Raw genomic sequence first — 22,802 nt, forward strand, 5'->3', positions numbered from 1 at the left:
AGAGTCTGCCCCCTACTAGATCCGTTTCCGGATCGGGAGCTGCTCCTTCATGCTGTCTTAGAGGCAGCAGCAGGCTTTTTGGCCTGATTCCCCTTGTTCCAAGCCTGGTTAGGTCTCCAGACCGGCTTAGACTGGGCAAAAGTTCCCTCTTGTTTTGTGTTAGAGGAAGTTGAAGCTGCGCCACTCTTGAAGTTTCGAAAGGGCCGAAAACTAGACTGTTTGGTCCTTAATTTGTTGGACCTATCTTGAGGAATGGCGTGACCTTTTCCTCCAGTGATGTCAGAAATGATCTCCTTCAGTCCAGGCCCGAATAGGGTCTGTCCTTTGAAGGGAATGTTGAGAAGTTTAGACTTTGAAGTCACGTCAGCTGACCAGGATTTAAGCCATAGCGCCCTACGCGCCTGAATAGCAAAACCTGAATTTTTAGCCATTAGCTTGGTTAAATGAACAACGGCGTCAGAAACAAATGAATTGGCTAGCTTAAGGGCCTTAAACTTGTCAATAATATCTTCCAATGGGGTTTCAACCTGTAGAGCCTCCTCTAGAGACTCAAACCAGAAAGCCGCAGCAGCAGTGACTGGGGCAATGCATGCAAGAGGCTGGAGAATAAAACCTTGTTGAATAAAAAATTTCTTAAGGTAACCCTCTAATTTTTTGTCCATTGGATCTAGAAAAGCACAACTGTCCTCGACAGGGATAGTGGTACGCTTAGCTAGAGTAGAAACTGCTCCCTCCACCTTAGGGACCGTCTGCCACAAGTCCCGTATAGCGGCGTCTATAGGAAACATCTTTTTAAAAACAGGAGGGGGAGAGAATGGTACACCTGGTCTATCCCATTCCTTAGTAATAATTTCAGAAAACCTCTTAGGGATTGGAAAAACATCACTGTAAGTAGGTACTGCATAGTATTTATCCAATCTACATAATTTCTCTGGGACTACAATAGCGTCACAGTCGTCCAGAGTTGCTAAGACCTCCCTGAGCAATATGCGGAGGTGTTCAAGCTTAAATTTAAATGTAGACATATCAGAATCAGGTTGAAGTGTCTTCCCTGAATCAGAAAAATCACACACAAATTGAATCTCCCCTGCTTCGGCTTCAGTACATTGTGAGGGTGTATCAGACATAGCCACTAAAGCATCAGAGAGCTCTGTATTTATTCTAGTCCTAGAGCTGTCTCGCTTTCCTTGTAATCCTGGCAGTTTAGATAATACCTCTGTAAGGGTATGATTCATAACTGCCGCCATGTCTTGTAAGGTATACGCAATGGGCGCGCTAGATGTACTTGGCGTCCCCTGAGCGGGAGTTATAGGTTCTGACACGTGGGGAGAGTTAGACGGCATAACTTCCTCCTTGTCAATTTCTTCTGGTGATAATTTTTTTAAAGCCAGAATATGGTCTTTGTAATCTATAGTAAAATCAGTGCATTTGGTACATATTCTAAGAGGGGGTTCCACAATGGCTTCTAAACATAATGAACAATGAGTTTCCTCTATGTCAGACATGTTTAAACAGACTAGTAATGAGACCAGCAAGCTTGGAAAACACTTTAATAACTGTGAACAAGCAAAAAATAAAAACGGTACTGTGCCTTTAAGAGAAAAAAACAATCACATAAACTGCAAAACAGTGAAAAAAAGAAGTAAATTCTACGAAATTTTTACAGTGTGTATAATAGACTGAAATAGCATTGCACCCACTTGCAAATGGATAATTAACCCCTTAGTTTCAAAACCGGATCAAAACAACGATATAACCGTTTTTAAACAGTCACAACTAACTGCCACAGCTCTACTGTGGCTCCTACCTGCCCATAAAACGACTTTGGAAGGCACAAAAACCCTTTAGAGGGGTCCTATATGTCAGGGGACTCCTTCAGGGAAGCTGGATGTCTCAAGCTGCAAAAACTACTGCGCAATTAGGGCGTGAAAATAGGCCCCTCCCAACATGTACTCACAGTGAAAGGGCCTTAAAAAACTATCCCTAGGAAAAATCTAGTCAGCCATGTGGAAAAACTGGGCCCCAGAATAAAGTTTTATCACCATTTGTAATAAACGTTTATATACATCAAGCAAATGTTATATCTATTAAGTAATGAGAGCAAATAACAAGAATATTACCCTTTACAGCAAGCATGATACCAGTTGTTATTAAATCACTGTAATCAGGCTTACCTTAAATAAATCAGGCACTGTCAGCATTTTCTAGCTTATCATCTCTCTAAAAAAAATTAAAACTGCACATACCTCAGAGCAGGTAATCCTGCACGCTATTCCCCCAGCTGAAGATACCCATCTCTTCAGTTATGTGTGAGAACAGCAGTGGACCTTAGTTACAAACCGCTAAGATCATCAAAACCTAAGGCTTCTTCAACTTTCTGCCTGAGGCCAAAATAGTACAACTCCGGTACCATTTGAAAATAATAAACTTTTGATTGAAGATAAACTACATTAAATCACCACACATCTCTTGATACTTCCCTTGTCGAGAACTACAAGAGAATGACTGGGGGTGGCAGATAGGGGAGGAGCTATATAGACAGCTCTGCTGTGGGTGATCCTCTTGCAGCTTCTTGTTGGGAAGGAGAATATCCCACAAGTAATGGATGAATCCGTGGACTGGATACACCTTACAAGAGAAACAAGGAAGTAGGAGAGCATCCAAAACCAGCAGAGAAAGCCCCTGCTGAGGAAGGAAACACAGCAAAGCCTCCTAGTTAAGGAGGGATCACAAGATCTAAGTAAGATACGCGATCAAGGCTTAACATACCTCTGATCCCCTCTCCGAGGCAACAGACTCAGCACCAAAGCGACTGACAATGTCTGAAGGCAGGGAAAAAAACAATTCCCAGGATCACCCCGATCCTCTGTAAGGAAAAAGGAGTGGAACTAAATTGAACCACATGGATGATATAGACCTTAAGGAACAGAAAATAGTGCCCGACCAGGACCAGCCTGCTACATAGGGTACTCAGAAATTACCTAGGTCACAGAAAAATCTAAACCCCAATTGGAATCGACAAAAGGAACTATAAACATAACAATGTACTAACACCTTAACATGCAACTTCCGCTATATAAAATTCTTAAATCTGAAATTACTCCTACTCTGTTGAATCTCTTCAATGACTATTTCTGTAATGGTAAAGTTCCATCTACTTACTTTTCTGCCTCGACAATTACGCTTATACCTAAGAAGGGCAAAGATCCAGAGTCAATAGACTCATATCGCCCAATCTCCCTGTTAAACTTTGATTATAAACTAATGACTGCCATTTTAGCACAAAGACTCAAGAAAGCTTGTGGCCCTCTGATACATGTGGACCAGGTTGGATTTATGACAAATAGAAATCCCTCTGCTACTATCCGTAAAATCTTTCTGCTATTGGACTCTTTTCTAGATCCAAGCAATCGGGAAACTATACATGATCTTGCTATGCTTTCTGTTGATGCTCAAAAAGCGTTCAATTCGATTACTTGGGATCATTTGTTCTTTACTATGAAGCAATTTGGATTCAAAGATCAATTTCTAAACTGTATTAGGTCTATATATATAAAAGCTTATTCAACTTTATTTATTAATGGTTCACTTACAGACTCTTTTCCTATGGCTAGGGGGACGCGTCAAGGTTGCCCAATTTCCCCACTTCTTTTTAACTTGGCTATTGAACCTTTGGCTATTATCCCCAGGAAAGTATTAAAGAGGATTTTGCTTGGCGGCAAACGACTTAAATTGTTACTGTATGCAGATGACCTGTTATTATTCCTTAATAATACACATACAGAGATACCTATGATTTTAGACCTAGTTACAGAATTCGGTTCTTTTTCTGGCTATAAAATGAATGCCTCTAAGTCAGAACTACTTTGGATCAAGAGACTACCACAGGATGGTCCTCCTCTCCTCTTTAAAATTGCTACAGAATATAATACATATCTTGGAATAAAAATTGGTATAACTCCCGTGAGCTGGTATAATCTAAATTATCCTCCCCTATTTTTGAAAATTAAACAAGATCTAATGAATTGGGCTAGTTTACCCCTTTCAATTACTGCGAAAGTAAATCTAATCAAGATGATCATTTTACCTAAGCTATTATATATGATGCAGAACATTCCTATTATTTTAAGTCATAAAGATATCAAGCTTCTTGATAATTGTTTTAGGCTATTTCTTTGGGGGATTGGTAGAAGACGTATAGCCTTGGAAAAAATAGCGCAACTAAGGCAGTTTGGGGGTTTGGTACTTCCTGTAATATCCATATATAACAATATCTGCCTAGCTAAAGTAGCTATGGATTGGCTTACTGGTGGGGAATATGTGGCATTTCTAGAGGCAGAACAAAAATTAGTATACCCTTTCTCTCTATGCGTGTTGCTACACTGCCCTATTAAGTTTATCCCCTATAAAATTAAGAAAAGACATACCATATATAATATTATTAAAGTTTGGCAGTTTATTAGAACCACTTTAAAATGTAATCCGTATATCTCTGATTTAGTACCTATTGCAGGGAACCCACGATTCATTGGTGGTCTTAACAGTAAGTTGTTTAATAGATGGGCTAATGATGGGTTGATATATCTATGCCAACTTAATAAAATTGATACTCCTAGAGTATTTACCTTTGAGACCCTTAAAGATCTTTATAGCCTCAGGAACACAGACTTTTATGCTTACTTACAAGTGTGTCACTGTTTTTTTTTAAACTACCAAAGATTTTAATATCGAATGGTCACATTCAGGTATAAAAATGGGCTTAGCCCTTTTTAAAATGGGAAAGCATTCTATCAATTATTGGTACAAAATTATACTAACCTATACTGGTGAGCTTAACATCCTAAAAATCTCCCTGAAATGGCGACCTGATTTTCCGTTAATAGATACAGATATGGTGAAGCGTAGTATAATGAACGTAGACAATGCAACTGTATCTGCAATATGGCGTGAGTCTCACTTTAAACTAATTAATAGGGTATATGTACCTCCTCCTACTTTAAATAAATGGTACCCCAATGTGCAAAATAATTGCCCTCGATGCAGCCGTAGCTGACCTGGTCCACATGTTTTGGAGCTGTCCAAAAATGTATCAGTTTTGGCAAAGTATTCAATTTTGGATGAGGAAACTAACAAGTTCTAATATTACTCTGGGTTTAAAATATATTTTGTTTCTTTTAGACAAAAGGGATAAGCAAGATAATATTGATTTTATTAATACAGTTATTTTGGGGGGAAGATATCTTATTCTCAGAAATTGGAAGCAGTAAACGGCACCAACTGTTAACCTAACATTTCTCTTGCAATCCCAATTTATAATTTAACAACTTCATACCTCTAATAATACGGAAAAGCAACAGGTTAAGTTTGGTAAGAAATGGATGGATTTTCTTAAACTGTATGGGAATAACTCCCAGAGACAACTTATGACTCTTTTTCAAAATCTGGGAATAAATGACTAAGGAAAATATCGTAAAACAAAATCCTTTTTTTTTTTTTTTTTTGCTCTCTTCCCTTTCTTCTCCCCTCCCTCCCTCAATCCCCGGGAAATAACTTAAACCAACCTTTTGAGACAATTGGTGTGCTTTCACCTTCTTCTTCTACTTTTTCTATAAAAAGGTCATGATTGTTTAATCCCTTATTAAATCTCTCTTATTTAGAGTGGTTTTTGCTGTTAGATAAAAGTCTGGGATTTCTGTGTATTGGTATATGTATATGCAATGATGCCAATTATATGATGGTTTCAGAGGAAATAAACAAGTAGTTTATGTATACTATATGCTATGTCTGAATGTTTTCTTTCTTTTTACTTTTTATGTATCAATGAATATTATTTATATTGGATCTTGGACAGAATGTATACCTGTATTTTTGTTATAACTGATGACCTCAATAAAAAACATTTAATATAAAAAAAAAAAAAACATGCAACTTCCGTGGAAGTGGCCAAGCGATCACAAAATCGCTAGTATCAAATTCTAGAGAAGAAATGATTCCCAAAGGAAAAATTATAACAGGTATGAGCTTCTCAAAAAGAAATAAAATACATCCTAACCGGATCAAAGAAAAAGAGGGCTGCACCCGCAGGCGAACACCCAAGAAGAATAGGCACACTAATAGGCCCAGCCAATCAGAGACCCCATTCTCCCAAAGTTCAGAACTGGAATAAGATACCCAAAAAGAAAGAAAATTGGAGACAACAAGGAGATTAACTTCATCCCCCCACGTCTAACCCAGCTTGCGTTCTGGAACAGAAGACCAAGGATCCCTCAACCCATTAGGATTGGTATCCTCCAGCACAGCCAAAACATGCCGCAGAAGGACACGAAGGCGCGCCAGTCTATAACGAAAAGCAAGACTTACCTCCGCCGGGGCAACTGACGACCCCGACCCGAGGGTTGGGTCCCTGAAGCTTCAGAGGAAAATGCTTCCCCAGATGGCTGATCTGACCCAGACGATCCCACGCCTGACGAGCCCTGGTTAATAGAACACGGACAGTATCTCATCAACACCTCCCTCTCAGGAAGTTGTAAATGCGTCAACGCCATATATATGGCCATGCGGAACCGTGTCGTAACCTTTGGAGGAAACAAGCCACCTTCCGGAGAAGGGGTAAAGCGGCATTCGGAACATAACTGATGGGCATGGATTACCCGGGCCATCTCATACTCTTCACAAGAAGTAAAATCTGAATCAGAGACATCCATCTCCAAAAAAACAGAATCCTCCATAACTTGGATAGAAATTATGGATAGAAGGAAAAAATAAAAATGGCACCTTACACCCCAATGGCTGGGGCACTCACCACCTCCTGTGACCTAGACAACTAGCGAAACAGACTCTCTCCGTCGCCACATGGTCAGGAATACGTAAATGGAGTGCAGAAAGTGACCCGCCTAGTCACAAGGTACACTGTGCAGGCAAGAGAAAAGCGCGCCAAGGCCACAAGAGCCGTGCAGCCTGACAAAATAGGCCGTTATGTTCCGATATAGCCACGAGCCCAGGCGTCACTACACATTAGCAGACAGAATCACATAACAAACATGATTAAAGTCCCCCCTGTTCAATAACCCCTCTCAGGAGATATTAACCCTTGATTCCATAAAGATAAAGGAGTCCCACTGAGACCATGACTTCTTTGTTTACATTACATTCACACATCAAAGTAAAATGAAACAATTTTACCGGAATCTATGCCGTGGAACAGGAAGACGGCCCTTCAAGTGTGACAGATAGTAGCCTCGCTCCTGACATGGACTTGAGTGAAGAAAGCAGGCAGCAAAACTTGTCAATGCTGATTGCTAAGGAGCTGTTAACATGAGTCGCGATGGTTTCGCAGAAAAACTCTCCCTGCATCTCCGGACTCTAACATTCATCCATGCTCTCACTGAGAGGCTGACAGGATTACTTAAAACTCCAGTCCCATTTCGAAGAGTACTACCCTCCATAAGAGACTATCTTTAATATTCCGACACTTCTCTGCCAACCGCCTGTGACGAAAGGCAAAGAATGTCTGGGGGATGAGGGAAGTGGGGGAGGTATTTGTGCCTTTGGCTGGGGTGTCTTTGACTGAAAGATGGTCAGGTGTGCCGCCATCGCAGAGGCAAACTGACACGCTCATCAGGCAGACGGCATCATTTACAACATGACATATTTACATTCATTCACAAACAATCATTATGATTGTTTGGGAATGAATGTCAATATGTCATGTATTGAAAATGAATCATTAGGTGAGCGGCCGCCTGCTTTGAGCAGAGTAGACTTAGGATGCTGGTGGCAGTACAGTTGCGACGCTGATGATGCTATTGACAGGCGGAAGTTGTTTCTGCTTAAACATGTTAATTTGTTCAGCTTGGTGAAGGGCGGGATTTACGGCTGACATTGGCCGGCTCTCTCCGCGGGTTCTGTCTCCCGTCTACTACTTGCTGGGAACCAGGTGAGGTTAACAGGGCCTATTAACCCATTATGATAATGTCCTTAATTTAATAAAGTGCTAGGAAGAACACTCTCACTGAATGCTATAGGTGTGCCCATGCTTTTTGGCTTGTTCTGTAGAATATATATAAAAAAAAAATACAGATCGCAAACCAATATGAACTCACAAATATTATATAACCTTTATCTGAGCATGTATGCTTATGTTACGTTACAACGGTTACAATATAAAAACAGATTGACCTATATTTGTAGCGCAGTCATATTGTAATTTTAAGTATTTTATGAATAAAGAAAAAACAAACTCAGTAAGGATAATGATGTACCTAAAAAAAGAAAGTAAATTGTACTAAATAAATAATTTCCATGTCAACTCTCCTCAGATGCACTCAACAAAGAGGTGTCCCCCTTTAAATCTAATTAACAGAAACCCAACATCGCACCTTTTTTCAAGTAATAGAAGTACCCCCAAATAATATTGGACAGCATTTTAATGTAAAAAGCACTGAATGAAAGTAGGAAAGAAGTAAGCTTTGTGACTACTGATAGGCAGGGAACCAAGCCATGAAACTTACCATGAAATTCATGTTGAAAAAAATTATTTTAAAAATCAAAACATTAAGCAGAAATGTTCTACCAAATTTGGTATCGCAGATGCACAAATATTCATTTTACATTACTTCAGAAATTTATACGGCAAATATACTATGCATGGGCAAAATTCTCCCAATTTAATTGTTTCCCTTACTGGCCTGAACAGATGGAATGTGCAGTGTTGTTTAGCAGTCATGAAGATTCTTCTTAGACCAAGGTGCATGACAACAGAAGACAGCATGAAAGATCCAAGCTGTATAGCAGTAGGGCTGGGGTTCAAGTTTGGAATATAACAACCTAACTTTATGAGTGAGGGAGAGGATTGCAATTAAGTACAAGAGAGGGTGAACAAGCAAGGGAGAGGAATGGATAGAATGCAAGGAAATTGTGAAGAATTGTGTGAGTGCATGATGTGTATACATAAAAAACGGATGTAAAAAAATAAGTTGCATCTGTATAGTTTGTATGAGGCATGGCATGACAGCCAGGGCCACCATAAGGAGTAAAGCATTAGCATTTGAGATGATTTCTGAGTGTGCACTAAACCACTATGCACAGTGTGAGACAAACTTGGTACTTAAGTTTGTACAGTGTGTGCCTGAGTCAGGCGTCAGATCCCTTTCATTTGCAGAGGAGGTAGGACTTACTTAGTAAATGTTTGTATTTCTTTGTGCAATTTCAGATTGTAACTCCAGTGTGGTAGTAGTTGTATGGTGGGGCCAGGGGTCAATAAAAACAATGTATTTATGATTATTTGACAATTCTGTAGAAATTCTATATTTAAAGCAATGTTTTTTTTATTAATATATATTAATTACATTCCATTTTACTGCCCCTTTATGCAAGGAATTTCCAGGTCCATGGAGGCATTTTACGTCTGCATAAAATGTTATATTCTCAGACTAAGATTGCTCAGTGTTTAAAATGAGACAAGTTAATTTAACACTGTTCAGTTTACACTACAGCTGACTTAGTTTTGAAATACATACAAACAAGCCTAAATCCTGAATTTAACCAGATCTAATGGCATGAGTCTGCGTACCACAGCTTATGGTTCCACCAAGACCATAGAGAGTACAGCATTTTCAAAATCCATAAGTTCAGCTGAAGATGGGAACATTTGTTCACCATATTTAAAGTGGTGCTCTTGGTTGGGGAAAATGAGAAAAAAACAGAATTTATGCTTACCTGATAAATTACTTTCTCCAACGGTGTGTCCGGTCCACGGCGTCATCCTTACTTGTGGGAATATCTCTTCCCCAACAGGAAATGGCAAAGAGTCCCAGCAAAGCTGGCCATATAGTCCCTCCTAGGCTCCGCCCACCCCAGTCATTCGACCGACGGACAGGAGGAAAAAATAGGAGAAACCATATGGTACCGTGGTGACTGTAGTTAGAGAAAATAATTCATCAGACCTGATTAAAAAACCAGGGCGGGCCGTGGACCGGACACACCGTTGGAGAAAGTAATTTATCAGGTAAGCATAAATTCTGTTTTCTCCAACATTGGTGTGTCCGGTCCACGGCGTCATCCTTACTTGTGGGAACCAATACCAAAGCTTTTGGACACGGATGAAGGGAGGGAGCAAATCAGGTTACCTAAACGGAAGGCACCACGGCTTGCAAAGCCTTTCTCCCAAAAATAGCCTCCGAAGAAGCAAAAGTATCAAATTTGTAAAATTTGGCAAAAGTGTGCAGTGAAGACCAAGTCGCTGCCTTACATATCTGATCAACAGAAGCCTCGTTCTTGAAGGCCCATGTGGAAGCCACAGCCCTAGTGGAGTGAGCTGTGATTCTTTCAGGAGGCTGCCGTCCGGAAGTCTCGTAAGCCAATCGGATGATGCTTTTAAGCCAAAAGGAAAGAGAGGTAGAAGTCGCTTTTTGACCTCTCCTTTTACCAGAATAGACGACAAACAGAGAAGATGTTTGTCTGAAATCCTTTGTAGCTTCTAAATAGAATTTTAGAGCACGGACTACGTCCAAATTGTGTAACAAACGTTCCTTCTTTGAAACTGGATTCGGACACAAAGAAGGTACAACTATCTCCTGGTTAATATTTTTGTTAGAAACAACCTTTGGAAGAAAACCAGGCTTAGTACGTAAAACCACCTTATCTGCATGGAACACCAGATAGGGCGGAGAACACTGCAGAGCAGATAACTCTGAAACTCTTCTAGCAGAAGAAATAGCAACCAAAAACAAAACTTTCCAAGATAACAACTTAATATCTATGGAATGTAGAGGTTCAAACGGAACCCCTTGAAGAACTGAAAGAACTAGATTTAAACTCCAGGGAGGAGTCAAAGGTCTGTAAACAGGCTTGATCCTAACCAGAGCCTGAACAAATGCTTGAACATCTGGCACAGCTGCCAGTCGTTTGTGTAGTAAGACAGATAAAGCAGAAATCTGTCCCTTTAGAGAACTCGCAGATAATCCTTTATCCAAACCTTCTTGCAGAAAGGAAAGAATCTTAGGAATTTTTATCTTATTCCATGGGAATCCCTTGGATTCACACCAGCAGATATATCTTTTCCATATTTTATGGTAAATCTTTCTAGTTACCGGTTTTCTGGCCTGAACCAGAGTATCTATCACAGAATCTGAAAACCCACGCTTTGATAGAATCAAGCGTTCAATCTCCAAGCCGTCAGCTGGAGGGAGACCAGATTTGGATGTTCGAATGGACCCTGAACAAGAAGGTCCTGTCTCAAAGGTAGCTTCCATGGTGGAACCGATGACATATTCACCAGGTCTGCATACCAAGTCCTGCGTGGCCACGCAGGAGCTATCAAGATCACAGAGGCCCTCTCCTGTTTGATCCTGGCTACCAGCCTGGGAATGAGAGGAAACGGTGGAAACACATAAGCTAGGTTGAAGGTCCAAGGTGCTACTAGTGCATCCACTAGAGTCGCCTTGGGATCCCTGGATCTGGACCCGTAGCAAGGAACCTTGAAGTTCTGACGAGACGCCATCAGATCCATGTCTGGAATGCCCCATAATTGAGTCAACTGGGCAAAGATCTCTGGGTGGAGTTCCCACTCCCCCGGATGGAATGTCTGACGACTCAGATAATCCGCTTCCCAGTTTTCCACACCTGGGATGTGGATCGCAGATAGATGGCAGGAGTGATCCTCCGCCCATTGTATTATTTTGGTCACTTCTTTCATCGCCAGGGAACTCCTTGTTCCCCCCTGATGATTGATATACGCAACAGTCATCATGTTGTCTGATTGGAATCTTATGAATCTGGCCAAGCCCTGAGAGCATTGAATATCGCTCTTAGTTCCAGAATGTTTATCGGGAGAAGAGACTCTTCCCGAGACCATAGTCCCTGAGCTTTCAGGGATTCCCAGACCGCGCCCCAGCCCACTAGACTGGCGTCGGTCGTGACAATGACCCACTCTGGTCTGCTGAAGCTCATTCCCTGGGATAGGTGGTCCAGGGTTAGCCACCAACGGAGTGAATCTCTGGTCTTCTGATCTACTTGAATCACTGGAGACAAAGTCTGTATAGTCCCCATTCCACTGTTTCAGCATGCACAGTTGTAATGGTCTTAGATGAATTCGCGCAAAAGGAACTATGTCCATTGCTGCAACCATCAACCCTACTACTTCCATGCACTGAGCTATGGAAGGACGTGGAACAGAGTGAAGAACTTGACAAGCGCTTAGAAGTTTTGACTTTCTGACATCTGTCAGAAAAATCCTCATTTCTAAGGAATCTATTATTGTTCCCAAGAAGGGAACTCTTGTTGACGGAGACAGAGAACTTTTTTCTATGTTCACCTTCCATCCATGAGATCTGAGAAAGGCCAGAATGATGTCTGTATGAGCCTTTGCTTTTGAAAGGGACGACGCTTGTATTAGAATGTCGTCCAAGTATGGTACTACTGCAATGCCCCTCGGTCTTAGAACCGCTAGAAGGGACCCGAGTACCTTTGTGAAAATCCTTGGAGCAGTGGCTAATCCGAATGGGAGGGCCACAAACTGGTAATGTTTGTCCAGAAAGGCGTACCTTAGGAACTGATGATGTTCTTTGTGGATAGGAATATGTAGGTACGCATCCTTTAGATCCACGGTAGTCATAAATTGACCTTCCTGGATAGTGGGTAGAATCGTTCGAATGGTTTCCATTTTGAACGATGGTACCCTGAGAAATTTGTTTAGGATCTTTAAATCCAGAATTGGTCTGAAGGTTCCCTCTTTTTTGGGAACTACGAACAGATTTGAGTAAAATCCCATTCCTTGTTCCGTCATTGGAAATGGGTGTATCACTCCCATCTTTAACAGGTCTTCTACACAATGTAAGGATGCCTGTCTCTTTATTTGGTTTGAGGATAAGTGAGACATGTGGAACCTTCCCCTTGGGGGTAGTTCCTTGAATTCCAGAAGATAACCCTGAGAAACTATTTCTAGCGTCCAGGGATCCTGAACATCTCTTGCCCAAGCCTGAGCAAAGAGAGAGAGTCTGCCCCCCACTAGATCCAGTCCCGGATCGGGGGCTACTCCTTCATGCTGTTTTGTTAGCGGTAGCAGGCTTCTTTGCCTGCTTACCCTTGTTCCAGCCTTGCATCGGTTTCCAGGCTGGTTTGGACTGTGAGGCATTACCCTCTTGCTTAGAGGATGCAGAATTAAAGGCCGGTCCGTTCCTGAAATTACGAAAGGAACGAAAATTAGACTTATTCTTGGCCTTGAAAGGCCTATCTTGTGGGAGGGCGTGGCCCTTTCCCCCAGTGATGTCTGAGATAATCTCTTTCAATTCTGGTCCAAAGAGAGTTTTACCCTTGAAGGGGATGTTAAGCAATTTTGTCTTGGATGATACATCCGCTGACCAAGACTTTAGCCAAAGCGCTCTGCGCGCCACAATTGCAAACCCTGAATTTTTCGCCGCTAATCTAGCTAATTGCAAAGCGGCATCTAAAATAAAAGAGTTAGCCAACTTAAGTGCGTGAACTCTGTCCATAACCTCCTCATATGGAGTCTCTCTACTGAGCAACTTTTCTAGTTCCTCGAACCAGAACCACGCTGCTGTAGTGACAGGAACAATCCACGAAATGGGTTGTAGAAGGTAACCTTGCTGTACAAAAATCTTTTTAAGCAAACCCTCCAATTTTTTATCCATAGGATCTTTGAAAGCACAATTATCCTCGATAGGAATAGTAGTGCGCTTGTTTAGAGTAGAAACTGCCCCCTCGACCTTAGGGACTGTCTGCCATAAGTCCTTTCTGGGGTCGACCATAGGAAATAATTTCTTAAATATAGGAGGGGGAACAAAAGGTATGCCGGGCTTCTCCCACTACTTATTCACTATGTCCGCCACCCGCTTGGGTATAGGAAAAGCGTCGGGGTGCACCGGAACCTCTAGGAACTTGTCCATCTTGCATAATTTTTCTGGAATGACCAAGTTGTCACAATCATCCAGAGTAGATAACACCTCCTTAAGCAGTGCGCGGAGATGTTCTAATTTAAATTTAAATGTCACAACATCAGGTTTTTTCCTGAATCTGAAATTTCCCCATCTGACAAAACCTCCCTCATGGCCCCTTCAGATTGGTGTGAGGGTATGACAGAACAATTATCATCAGCGCCCTCCTGCTCTTCAGTGTTTAAAACAGAGCAATCGCGCTTTCTCTGATATGCAGGTATTTTGGATAAAATATTTGCTATGGAGTTATCCATTACAGCCGTCAATTGTTGCATGGTAATAAGCATTGGCGCGCTAGAAGTACTAGGGGCCTCCTGCGTGGGCAAAACTGGTATAGACACAGAAGGAGATGATGTAGAACCATGTCTACTCCCTTCATCTGATGAATCATCTTGGGCAACTTCATTATCTGTGACAGTACTGTCCTTACATTGTTTTGACGCTATGGCACAATTATCACACAATTTTGAAGGGGGAGACACACTGACTTTCATACATATAGAACATAGCTTATCTGAAGGCACAGACATGTTAAACAGGCTTAAACTTGTCAATAAAGCACAAAAACCATTTTAAAACAAAACCGTTACTGTCTCTTTAAATTTTAAACAGAGCACACTTTATTACTGAATATGTGAAAAAATATGAAGGAATTGTTCAAAATTTACCAAAATTTCACCACAGTGTCTTAAAGCATTAAAAGTATTGCACACCAATTTTCAGAGCTTTAACCCTTAAAATAACGAAACCGGAGCCGGTTACAGATTTAACCCCTATACAGTCCCAGCTACAGCCTTTGCTGTGACTTTACCAAGCCCAGAGGGGAATACGATACCAAATGACGCCTTCTAGGAACTTTTCCAACTACTTTCAGGTCCTCACACATGCATCTGCATGTCTTGCTCTCAAAAACAACTGCGCAGTAATGGCGCGAAAATGAGGCTCAGCCTACAACTGGGAAGGCCCTTCCTGACTGGAAAAGGTGTCTTAACCATCTCCGTGGAGATGTTGCCTGTGCAACGGCAAAGAGAATGACTGGGGTGGGCGGAGCCTAGGAGGGACTATATGGCCAGCTTTGCTGGGACTCTTTGCCATTTCCTGTTGGGGAAGAGATATTCCCACAAGTAAGGATGACGCCATGGACCGGACACACCAATGTTGGAGAAAACAACAAAATCATATGTCAACCTTTCAAAAGTACTTTTCTTCATCTAGCCATCTACCCAGATCATTAATGTACAATTTTGAATTCACAGAATTATTTTTGTTTGCACATTTACAAATATGATTCTTTAAAAAGTGATCACTTATTTTCTGCAAATTTTTTTATCATGCATGTCATACACTGTTAATTTAGGGGATGCGATGTGCAGAAATGTTACCTCCTGTGAGTGTTTTTGTGGGTGTCTGTGTTTATGTGCTTTTGTTTGTGTCTCTATGAGTGTGAATGTATTTTTTTTTTCTGTGGGTCTCTCTGTGAGGGTGGGTGTTTATGTCTTTGTGCTTTTTCTATGGGTGTCTCTGTGAGGGTGTGTTTATGTATGTCTGTGTATTTTCTCTGGATGTCTCTGTGAGGGTGGGTGTGTTTGTCTGTGGGTTTTCTGTGGATTTCTTTGTGAGGGTGTGTGCTTATGTCAGTGTGTTTTCTGTGGGTGTCTCTGTGAGGGTGTGTTCATGTCTGTGCATTTTCTGTGGGTGTCTCTGTGAGGGTGTGTGTGTATGTATGTCTGTGTGTTTTATGTGGTTGTCTGTGTGTATATGTCTTTGTGTGTTTTCTGTGGGTGTGTCTCTGTCGGTGTTTCCTTGGGTGTATGTGCAAGTTTGTGTTTGAGTGTGTGTGTGTGTGTATGTCCATTGTCTGTTCCTTTTTAGGACATTTTGACCTTACTACAGATTATTCACATCTTCCTACAGACTTTGAGACTAATGAGACCTTTCCGGAAAGTCACCAATCCACCATTTAACCTTTAAATTATTGTTTAGGCAGTTCAGGGCCCTTCCTTTCTGCCACTGCATGCTGTTGTCATCATTTATTTGGCATCTTCCTTGACAAAAAGATAATCAGAACTCCATATTTTGTTTTGTAAATCTCCTTTTTAGACAAAACTGTAGTCTACCTCATTACTTGTCAGGTCAATGTAAACAAGTGCTGAGCGTGTTTGTGTGTTTCTTTGCGTGTCTGCTAGAGTGTCTATATGTGAATCCTTATGTGTGAGTGTGTGTGTTTCAGTGTATGAGTGTGTCTGTGTGTTTCTGTGTTTGTGTGTTACTACCTTAACAACATTTCCAAGTTTGACTACACTTAAGAATAAAGTGCATATAAGTTTTAGTCACTTGGTAAAAAATTGCACATGTCAAAGGGTGGGGCTGATCAATAGTTAAGACAGGGGCTCCAAAAATTCTAGTTGCGGACGGCCCTGATGACAGCACAGTACAGTATGTGTGTGTGTATATATATATATATATATATATATATATATATATAATATATATATGCTGTATTAGGCTACAATGTGTGATTTTGTAAAATGTTGGGATGGTGGTGTGCCGCAGGATTTTTTTATGTAAAAAAATGTGCCACGGCAAAAAAAAAAAAGGTTGAAAATCACTGTCCTACAGCATACTCCTTAGTATACAGCAACATATTACTTACTTGTTGGTTCCAGGCTTTTTCACTTTCTACAACCTGTTGTTTTTCCTTCAGTAAGTTATTATATAAGAGATTTGTATCTGCAATCTGCTTTTCAAAACGTAACACTTGTGAGTTGCATTCAGCCCATGTATTCTTAGAGCAAATGAGACCATCTCTGGTGTGAGCAATTGGAGATGCAACAAAAGAAAAAACAAAACAAATGAAAGTTAAATATAACATTTGAGAAAATAAAGAGACAGAAATCTGTATCAAATATTGGAAAAAGCACTAATTAATCATGTTAATATACGAAGAAGGGTTACAGTTAAAGCTGTCTGTTGTAATTTTAAAACTAACAGGAAGTGCAACTGGGCCTTAAAGGGACATCAAACCTAAAAATGTTCTTTCCTGATTCAGATAGAGCATATAACTTTAAACTAATTTCCAATTTACTTATGTTATATCATTTTCTTTGTTCACTTGGTATCCTTTGTTTAAAAGCATACCTAGGTAGGATCAGGATCAGCAATACACAACTAGGAGCTAGTTAGCTGCTGAATGGTAGCTACACATATACGTCTCTTGCCAATTGGTCATCTGATGTGTTCAGCTAGCTCCCAGTGAAGCTGCTCTTTCAATAAAGGATAGTAAGATAATAAAGCAAATTTAATAACAAAAGTAAAAAATTGGAAATGTATTTAAAACCATATGCTCTTATCAGAATCATTAAAGAAACATTTTTGGTTTTATGTCCCTTTAAGGAAAGATTTCTAACTGGCTGGAACACCAACTTCTTTTCTCAATACAGGAACATTCGTTTTACAAAAAAAAATCTGTAATTCTTGTGTGTCCCTTTAAATTTCGTACGAATGCTCTTACTTAGCAAACTGTAGTTTTTTTCTCAAGTCATCAAGCTCTGTCTTCATCACATGTCGTTCTTGGTTAGCCTTAGAGGTTGCCTCATCGAAATGAAGTTGAGCAGATTTGTGTACTTCTAATGCCTCATTTAGCAATATTGTTGCCTTGAAAAAATATCAGTGAAAATAATGAATGGCCATCACAATCTAAAACTAATATACAAATAAAGTGTGATCAGTAAATTTTATTAGTAGTTTTATTGTTATGAAATGCGTTTGATTAGAAGTATTGACGCTTATTTAACATTTTATGCACTAAAAATAAATCTGATAAAAAGGCAGCAACATAAGGCAGATTAGGTATGTTTGTGTGTGAAATATTACAGGTATATATGTATGGAGCATTTATCTTGCACTGTTTCACTCAGAGGTACGGAGCCCCAGAGGTGTCACACAAGATTTTTTTTATAAATCGTGAGCATGATTTAGCTAAATTGTGAGCACAATTTATAATAAATTATATTCATGCTATTCCACTTTAAGCATGAATCCTCCCACTTACAGCACCAGCTAATATTACTTTCAGTTTCAGTTCAGTCAGTGTTAGGATCAATAGTATCAGACAGATTGGTAAGTGTGGACCTCAGCTTCAGTCAATGTTAGCATTATGTTATGTGTAGGGTGACCATATTGCCGCTTTAAAAAAGGACACATATGAAAAATACATATGTCAGGGCTGTTTTCAGGGCTGTTTAAAGAAATGTTTTGCGTAAGAGCCCTGACATATGTATTTTTCATATGTGTCCCTTTTTAAAGCGGCAATATGGTCACCATAGTTATGTGACAAACAGTACATTTACTATTGCAATGCTCACAAAGTATATTTATCCTTTCACAATACAATGCAATTATATTCAAATTATTGGAGGTGAAATAGGTGTAAATTATATTATATTGAAACTATATATTGAACAGAAATTAGTTCATTTTATTAGGTTAGAAACTGGTTTTTCAAAACAAAATAGTTGTGCTCCCTTTAAAAAATCATGCTATATAATAATACTATAGAAACATCTAATTTGATTCCACTACCTAAAAAAAAAAATGGCAGTGAGAACTGTACACATTTTCATAATTCTCTGAGCACAATAGAATCATAGAAGCCTATGTTATTGTACACACAATGCTGTACATTGCAAAGCTTATCCAAAATATAGGGATTAGATCCCAAAGCAGTATAGCTGCAAAATGTGTTGTTTACATTGAGATATCTGTCTGAGTACAATGTAAAGTTTAAAGAGACAGTCTACGTCAAATGTTTTATTGTGTAAAAAGATAGTGCCTTTATTACCCATTCCCCAGCTTTGCACAACTAACATTGTTATATTAATATAATTTATACAAACTAAAATGAATAGCATTTTATATGTTTTTCACCATATAGATCAGGGTGGACTGGTGATATAACTAGTATTGACCTATTTGGGATACTAGCTTTTTAGTTAATCACAATAAAGTGTTAGGTTTTATTATTTGAGGAAGATAGTGCGCCAAATCTCTCATTCCCTATCTCGTTTCTCCTAATCCCTTTTTCTTCTATATTTCCTTTTATCTGTTGGATTTAATAAGTGCACAGTTACTTACCAGTTTGTGCTGATCCTCACTGACACATAGGGCTCAATTTATCACTCAAGGGGCGAACAGGGGCGTACATATTCACCCCTGTCCGACCCAGCTCTCCTCTGGTGGGCAGCAATCTGCTGCCAGAATTAAACATTACACACGAGTGCTATTTTGCGCTTGCCTGCGATCCCGCTACCTACCCAAACATAGCCAATCACACGGAGGCAGGAGCTGTCAATCTCCCTGGACGGACGAGAAGAATATGGTAAGGAAGCTGCGTTCTCAAGGCCACTGCTTGATAAATTGTGACTGCAGGTTATCTTGTGAGAACCTACAGTCATAGGGAGGAGAAGGGCTTCATAAATCTAGCCCATAGTGATGTTCAGTTCATGAACGATGCAGTAGAATTGCATCATTAACAAGTGCATAATAAAAAGACAATGCAAAAACACATACTCTGAATTTCAAATTAGCAGTAGATTTTATTCTGGCAAATTATTTTTTTCTCTCATATTCCAACCACTTTGTATTATGTAACAGACATCAGCCAATCACAGACTAGTATACGTATTCTATGTGAGTTTGTGCACATGCTCAGTAGGATTTTGTTCCCCAGAAAGTGTGAATACAAAAAGACTGTGCACAAGTTGATAATGGAAGTAAATTGGAAAGTGTTTTAAAACTGCATGCTCTGTCTGAATCATAAAAGTTTATTTTGACTTGAGTCCCGTTTAACTAACTCCTTTGCAATAAAACACTCACGCCTAGATTTAGAGTTTTGCGGCCAAAGGGGTGCATTAGCTACGCGTGTTTTTTTCCCCCCGCACCTTTTAAATAACACTGGTATTGCGAGTTCTCTGAAGGGCTGCGTTAGGCTCCAAAAAAGGAGCGTAGAGGCATATTTACCGCCACTTCAACTCTCAATACCAGCATTGCTTACGGTAGCGGCTAGCTGGAAAAACGTGCTCGTGCACAATTCCCCCATAGGAAACAATGGGGCAGTTTGGGCTGAAAAAAACCTAACACCTGCAAAAAAGCAGCGTTAAGCTCCTAACGCAGCCCCATTGTTTCCTATGGGGAAACACTCTCTAAGTCTGCACCTAACATGTACCCCGAGTCTAAACACCCCTAACCTTACACTTATTAACCCTTAATCTGCCGCCCCCGCTATCGCTAACCCCTGCATTTTATTATTAACCCCTAATCTGCCGCTCCGGACACCGCCGCAACCTACATTATACCTATGTACCCCTAATCTGCTGCCCACAACATCGCCGACCCCTATATTATATTTATTAACCCCTAATCTGCCACCCCAACGTCACCGCTACCTTACCTACACTTATTAACCCCTAATCTGCCGACCAGACCTCGCCGCCACTATAATAAATGTATTAAACCCTAAACTGCCGCACTCCTGCCTCACAAACCCTATAATAAATAGTATTAACCCTAATCTGCCCTCCCTAACATCTGCGACACCTAACTTCAAGTATTAACCCTTAATCTGCCGACCGGACCTCGCCGCTACTCTAATAAATGTATTAACCCCTAAAGCTAAGTCTAACCCTAACCCTAACGCCCCGCTAAGTTAAATATAATTTTATTCTAACTAAATAAATTATTTTGTATTAAAAAAATTAATCCTATTTAAAGCTAAATACTTACCTGTAAAATAAACCCTAATATAGCTACAATATAAATAATAATTACATTGTAGCTATTTTAGGATTTATATTTATTTTACAGGCAACTTTGTATTAATTTTAACTAGGTACAATAGCTATTAAATAGTTATTTACTATTTAATAGCTACCTAGTTAAAATAATTACAAAATGTTAATAAAAAATAAGCAAAACTATACATTGTTACAAAAAAACTCCAAGGTGGACTGTATAAATGGATCATCTGCAAAACAGTTATGCAAAGAAAAAAGTAGTGTATAATGTCCCTTTAAGGTGGAATAGCATGATTATAATTATTATTATAATTTTTTTTTTTTTTGAGGTTCAGTTCGAGGCATACAAACACATCTTTATCAGTATACAATACACAGAAAATTTGTTGCAAAATATATAACCACTATGAAAAGAAATGATACATTATAGTTTTATATGTCAACTCTTTTAAGAGAATATATGTATATCTATCGGCTGCCTTTCTAGCTATAAACCTCTGCATTGGTGTATGAGACCACTCATGGACCTCTAATATGGGAAATACAAGGCCGCGGAAGGCAATCTAGATTAAAATGAGACCACTCTTGGGTCTCAGAAAGGAACGTCTTTTCATTTTCTATTATAATATAGGCAACAGATAGTTTCCATTGGACTAAGCTAATGGGTCATGGCTAAGCATGCACTGGTTATTTATCTGGTTCACGTATTAACTGTAGAAGTACTTGTGATATGCACACATATTAAAATGGCTGGAGACAGCATAGTGTAGTGTGTGGATCAGAAAAGATACGCACTCAAGAAAATGATAAAACTCTAGGCGAATATGTAACGTGGATATCAACAAAGCAAATAAGTAAAATATATATGCTAAGAGTCGTCCTGTCTGTGAGGACATTCAATACAGTTTATAATCTGAAAATATTAACCTTATCCTATGAACAATATCTCAGAGGGCTAGCAATAATCTATTTAACATATGTATCTATCTTCAACTGACGATAAAACAAAATTTATGCTTACCTGATAAATTCATTTCTCCTGTAGTGTGGTCAGTCCACGGGTCATCATTACTTCTGGGATATTATCTCCTCCCCTACAGGAAGTGCAAGAGGATTCACCCAGCAGAGCTGCTATATAGCTCCTCCCCTCTACGTCACCTCCAGTCATTCGACCAAAGGACCAACGAGAAAGGAGAAGCCCAAGGGTGTAGTGGTGACTGGAGTATAATCCAAAAATTTTTTAAGCCTGCCATAAAAAACAGGGCGGGCCGTGGACTGACCACACTACAGGAGAAATGAATTTATCAGGTAAGCATAAATTTTGTTTTCTCCTGTTAAGTGTGGTCAGTCCACGGGTCATCATTACTTCTGGGATACCAATACCAAAGCAAAAGTACACGGATGACGGGAGGGACAGGCAGGCTCCTTATACGGAGGGAACCACTGCCTGAAGAACCTTTCTCCCAAAAACAGCCTCCGAAGAAGCAAAAGTGTCAAATTTGTAAAATTTGGAAAAAGTATGAAGAGAAGACCAAGTTGCAGCCTTGCAAATCTGTTCAACAGAAGCCTCATTCTTAAAGGCCCAAGTGGAAGCCACAGCTCTAGTAGAATGAGCTGTAATTCTTTCAGGAGTCTGCTGTCCAGCAGTCTCATAGGCTAATCGTATTATGCTACGAAGCCAAAAAGAGAGAGAGGTAGCCGAAGCTTTTTGACCTCTCCTCTGACCAGAATAAACGACAAACAGGGAAGACGTTTGACGAAAATCCCTAGTTGCCTGTAGATAAAATTTCAGGGCACGGACTACATCTAGATTGTGTAGCAGACGTTCCTTCTTCGAGGAAGGATTAGGACACAAAGATGGAACAACAATCTCCTGAATGATATTCCTGTTAGTGACCACCTTAGGTAGGAACCCAGGTTTAGTACGCAGAACTACCTTGTCTGAATGAAAAATCAGATAAGGAGAATCACAATGTAAGGCAGATAACTCAGAAACTCTTCGAGCCGAGGAAATAGCCATTAAAAACAGAACTTTCCAAGATAACAACTTGATATCAAT

General features: G+C 39.9%; 1 protein-coding gene across 1 annotated transcript in view; it reads right to left on the bottom strand.

Annotated features, from left to right (window-relative positions):
* The window catches only part of CCDC178 (coiled-coil domain containing 178), an 835,363-nt gene that overhangs the window by 669,730 nt on the left and 142,831 nt on the right, over positions 1–22,802 (bottom strand). Inside the window, 2 exon segments of the mRNA XM_053715876.1 lie at positions 16,606–16,759; positions 17,464–17,606. Coding sequence (XP_053571851.1) covers positions 16,606–16,759; positions 17,464–17,606 — 297 coding nt within the window.

Source organism: Bombina bombina, chromosome 5 (assembly GCF_027579735.1).
Source record: "Bombina bombina isolate aBomBom1 chromosome 5, aBomBom1.pri, whole genome shotgun sequence".
Classification (NCBI taxonomy): domain Eukaryota; kingdom Metazoa; phylum Chordata; class Amphibia; order Anura; family Bombinatoridae; genus Bombina; species Bombina bombina.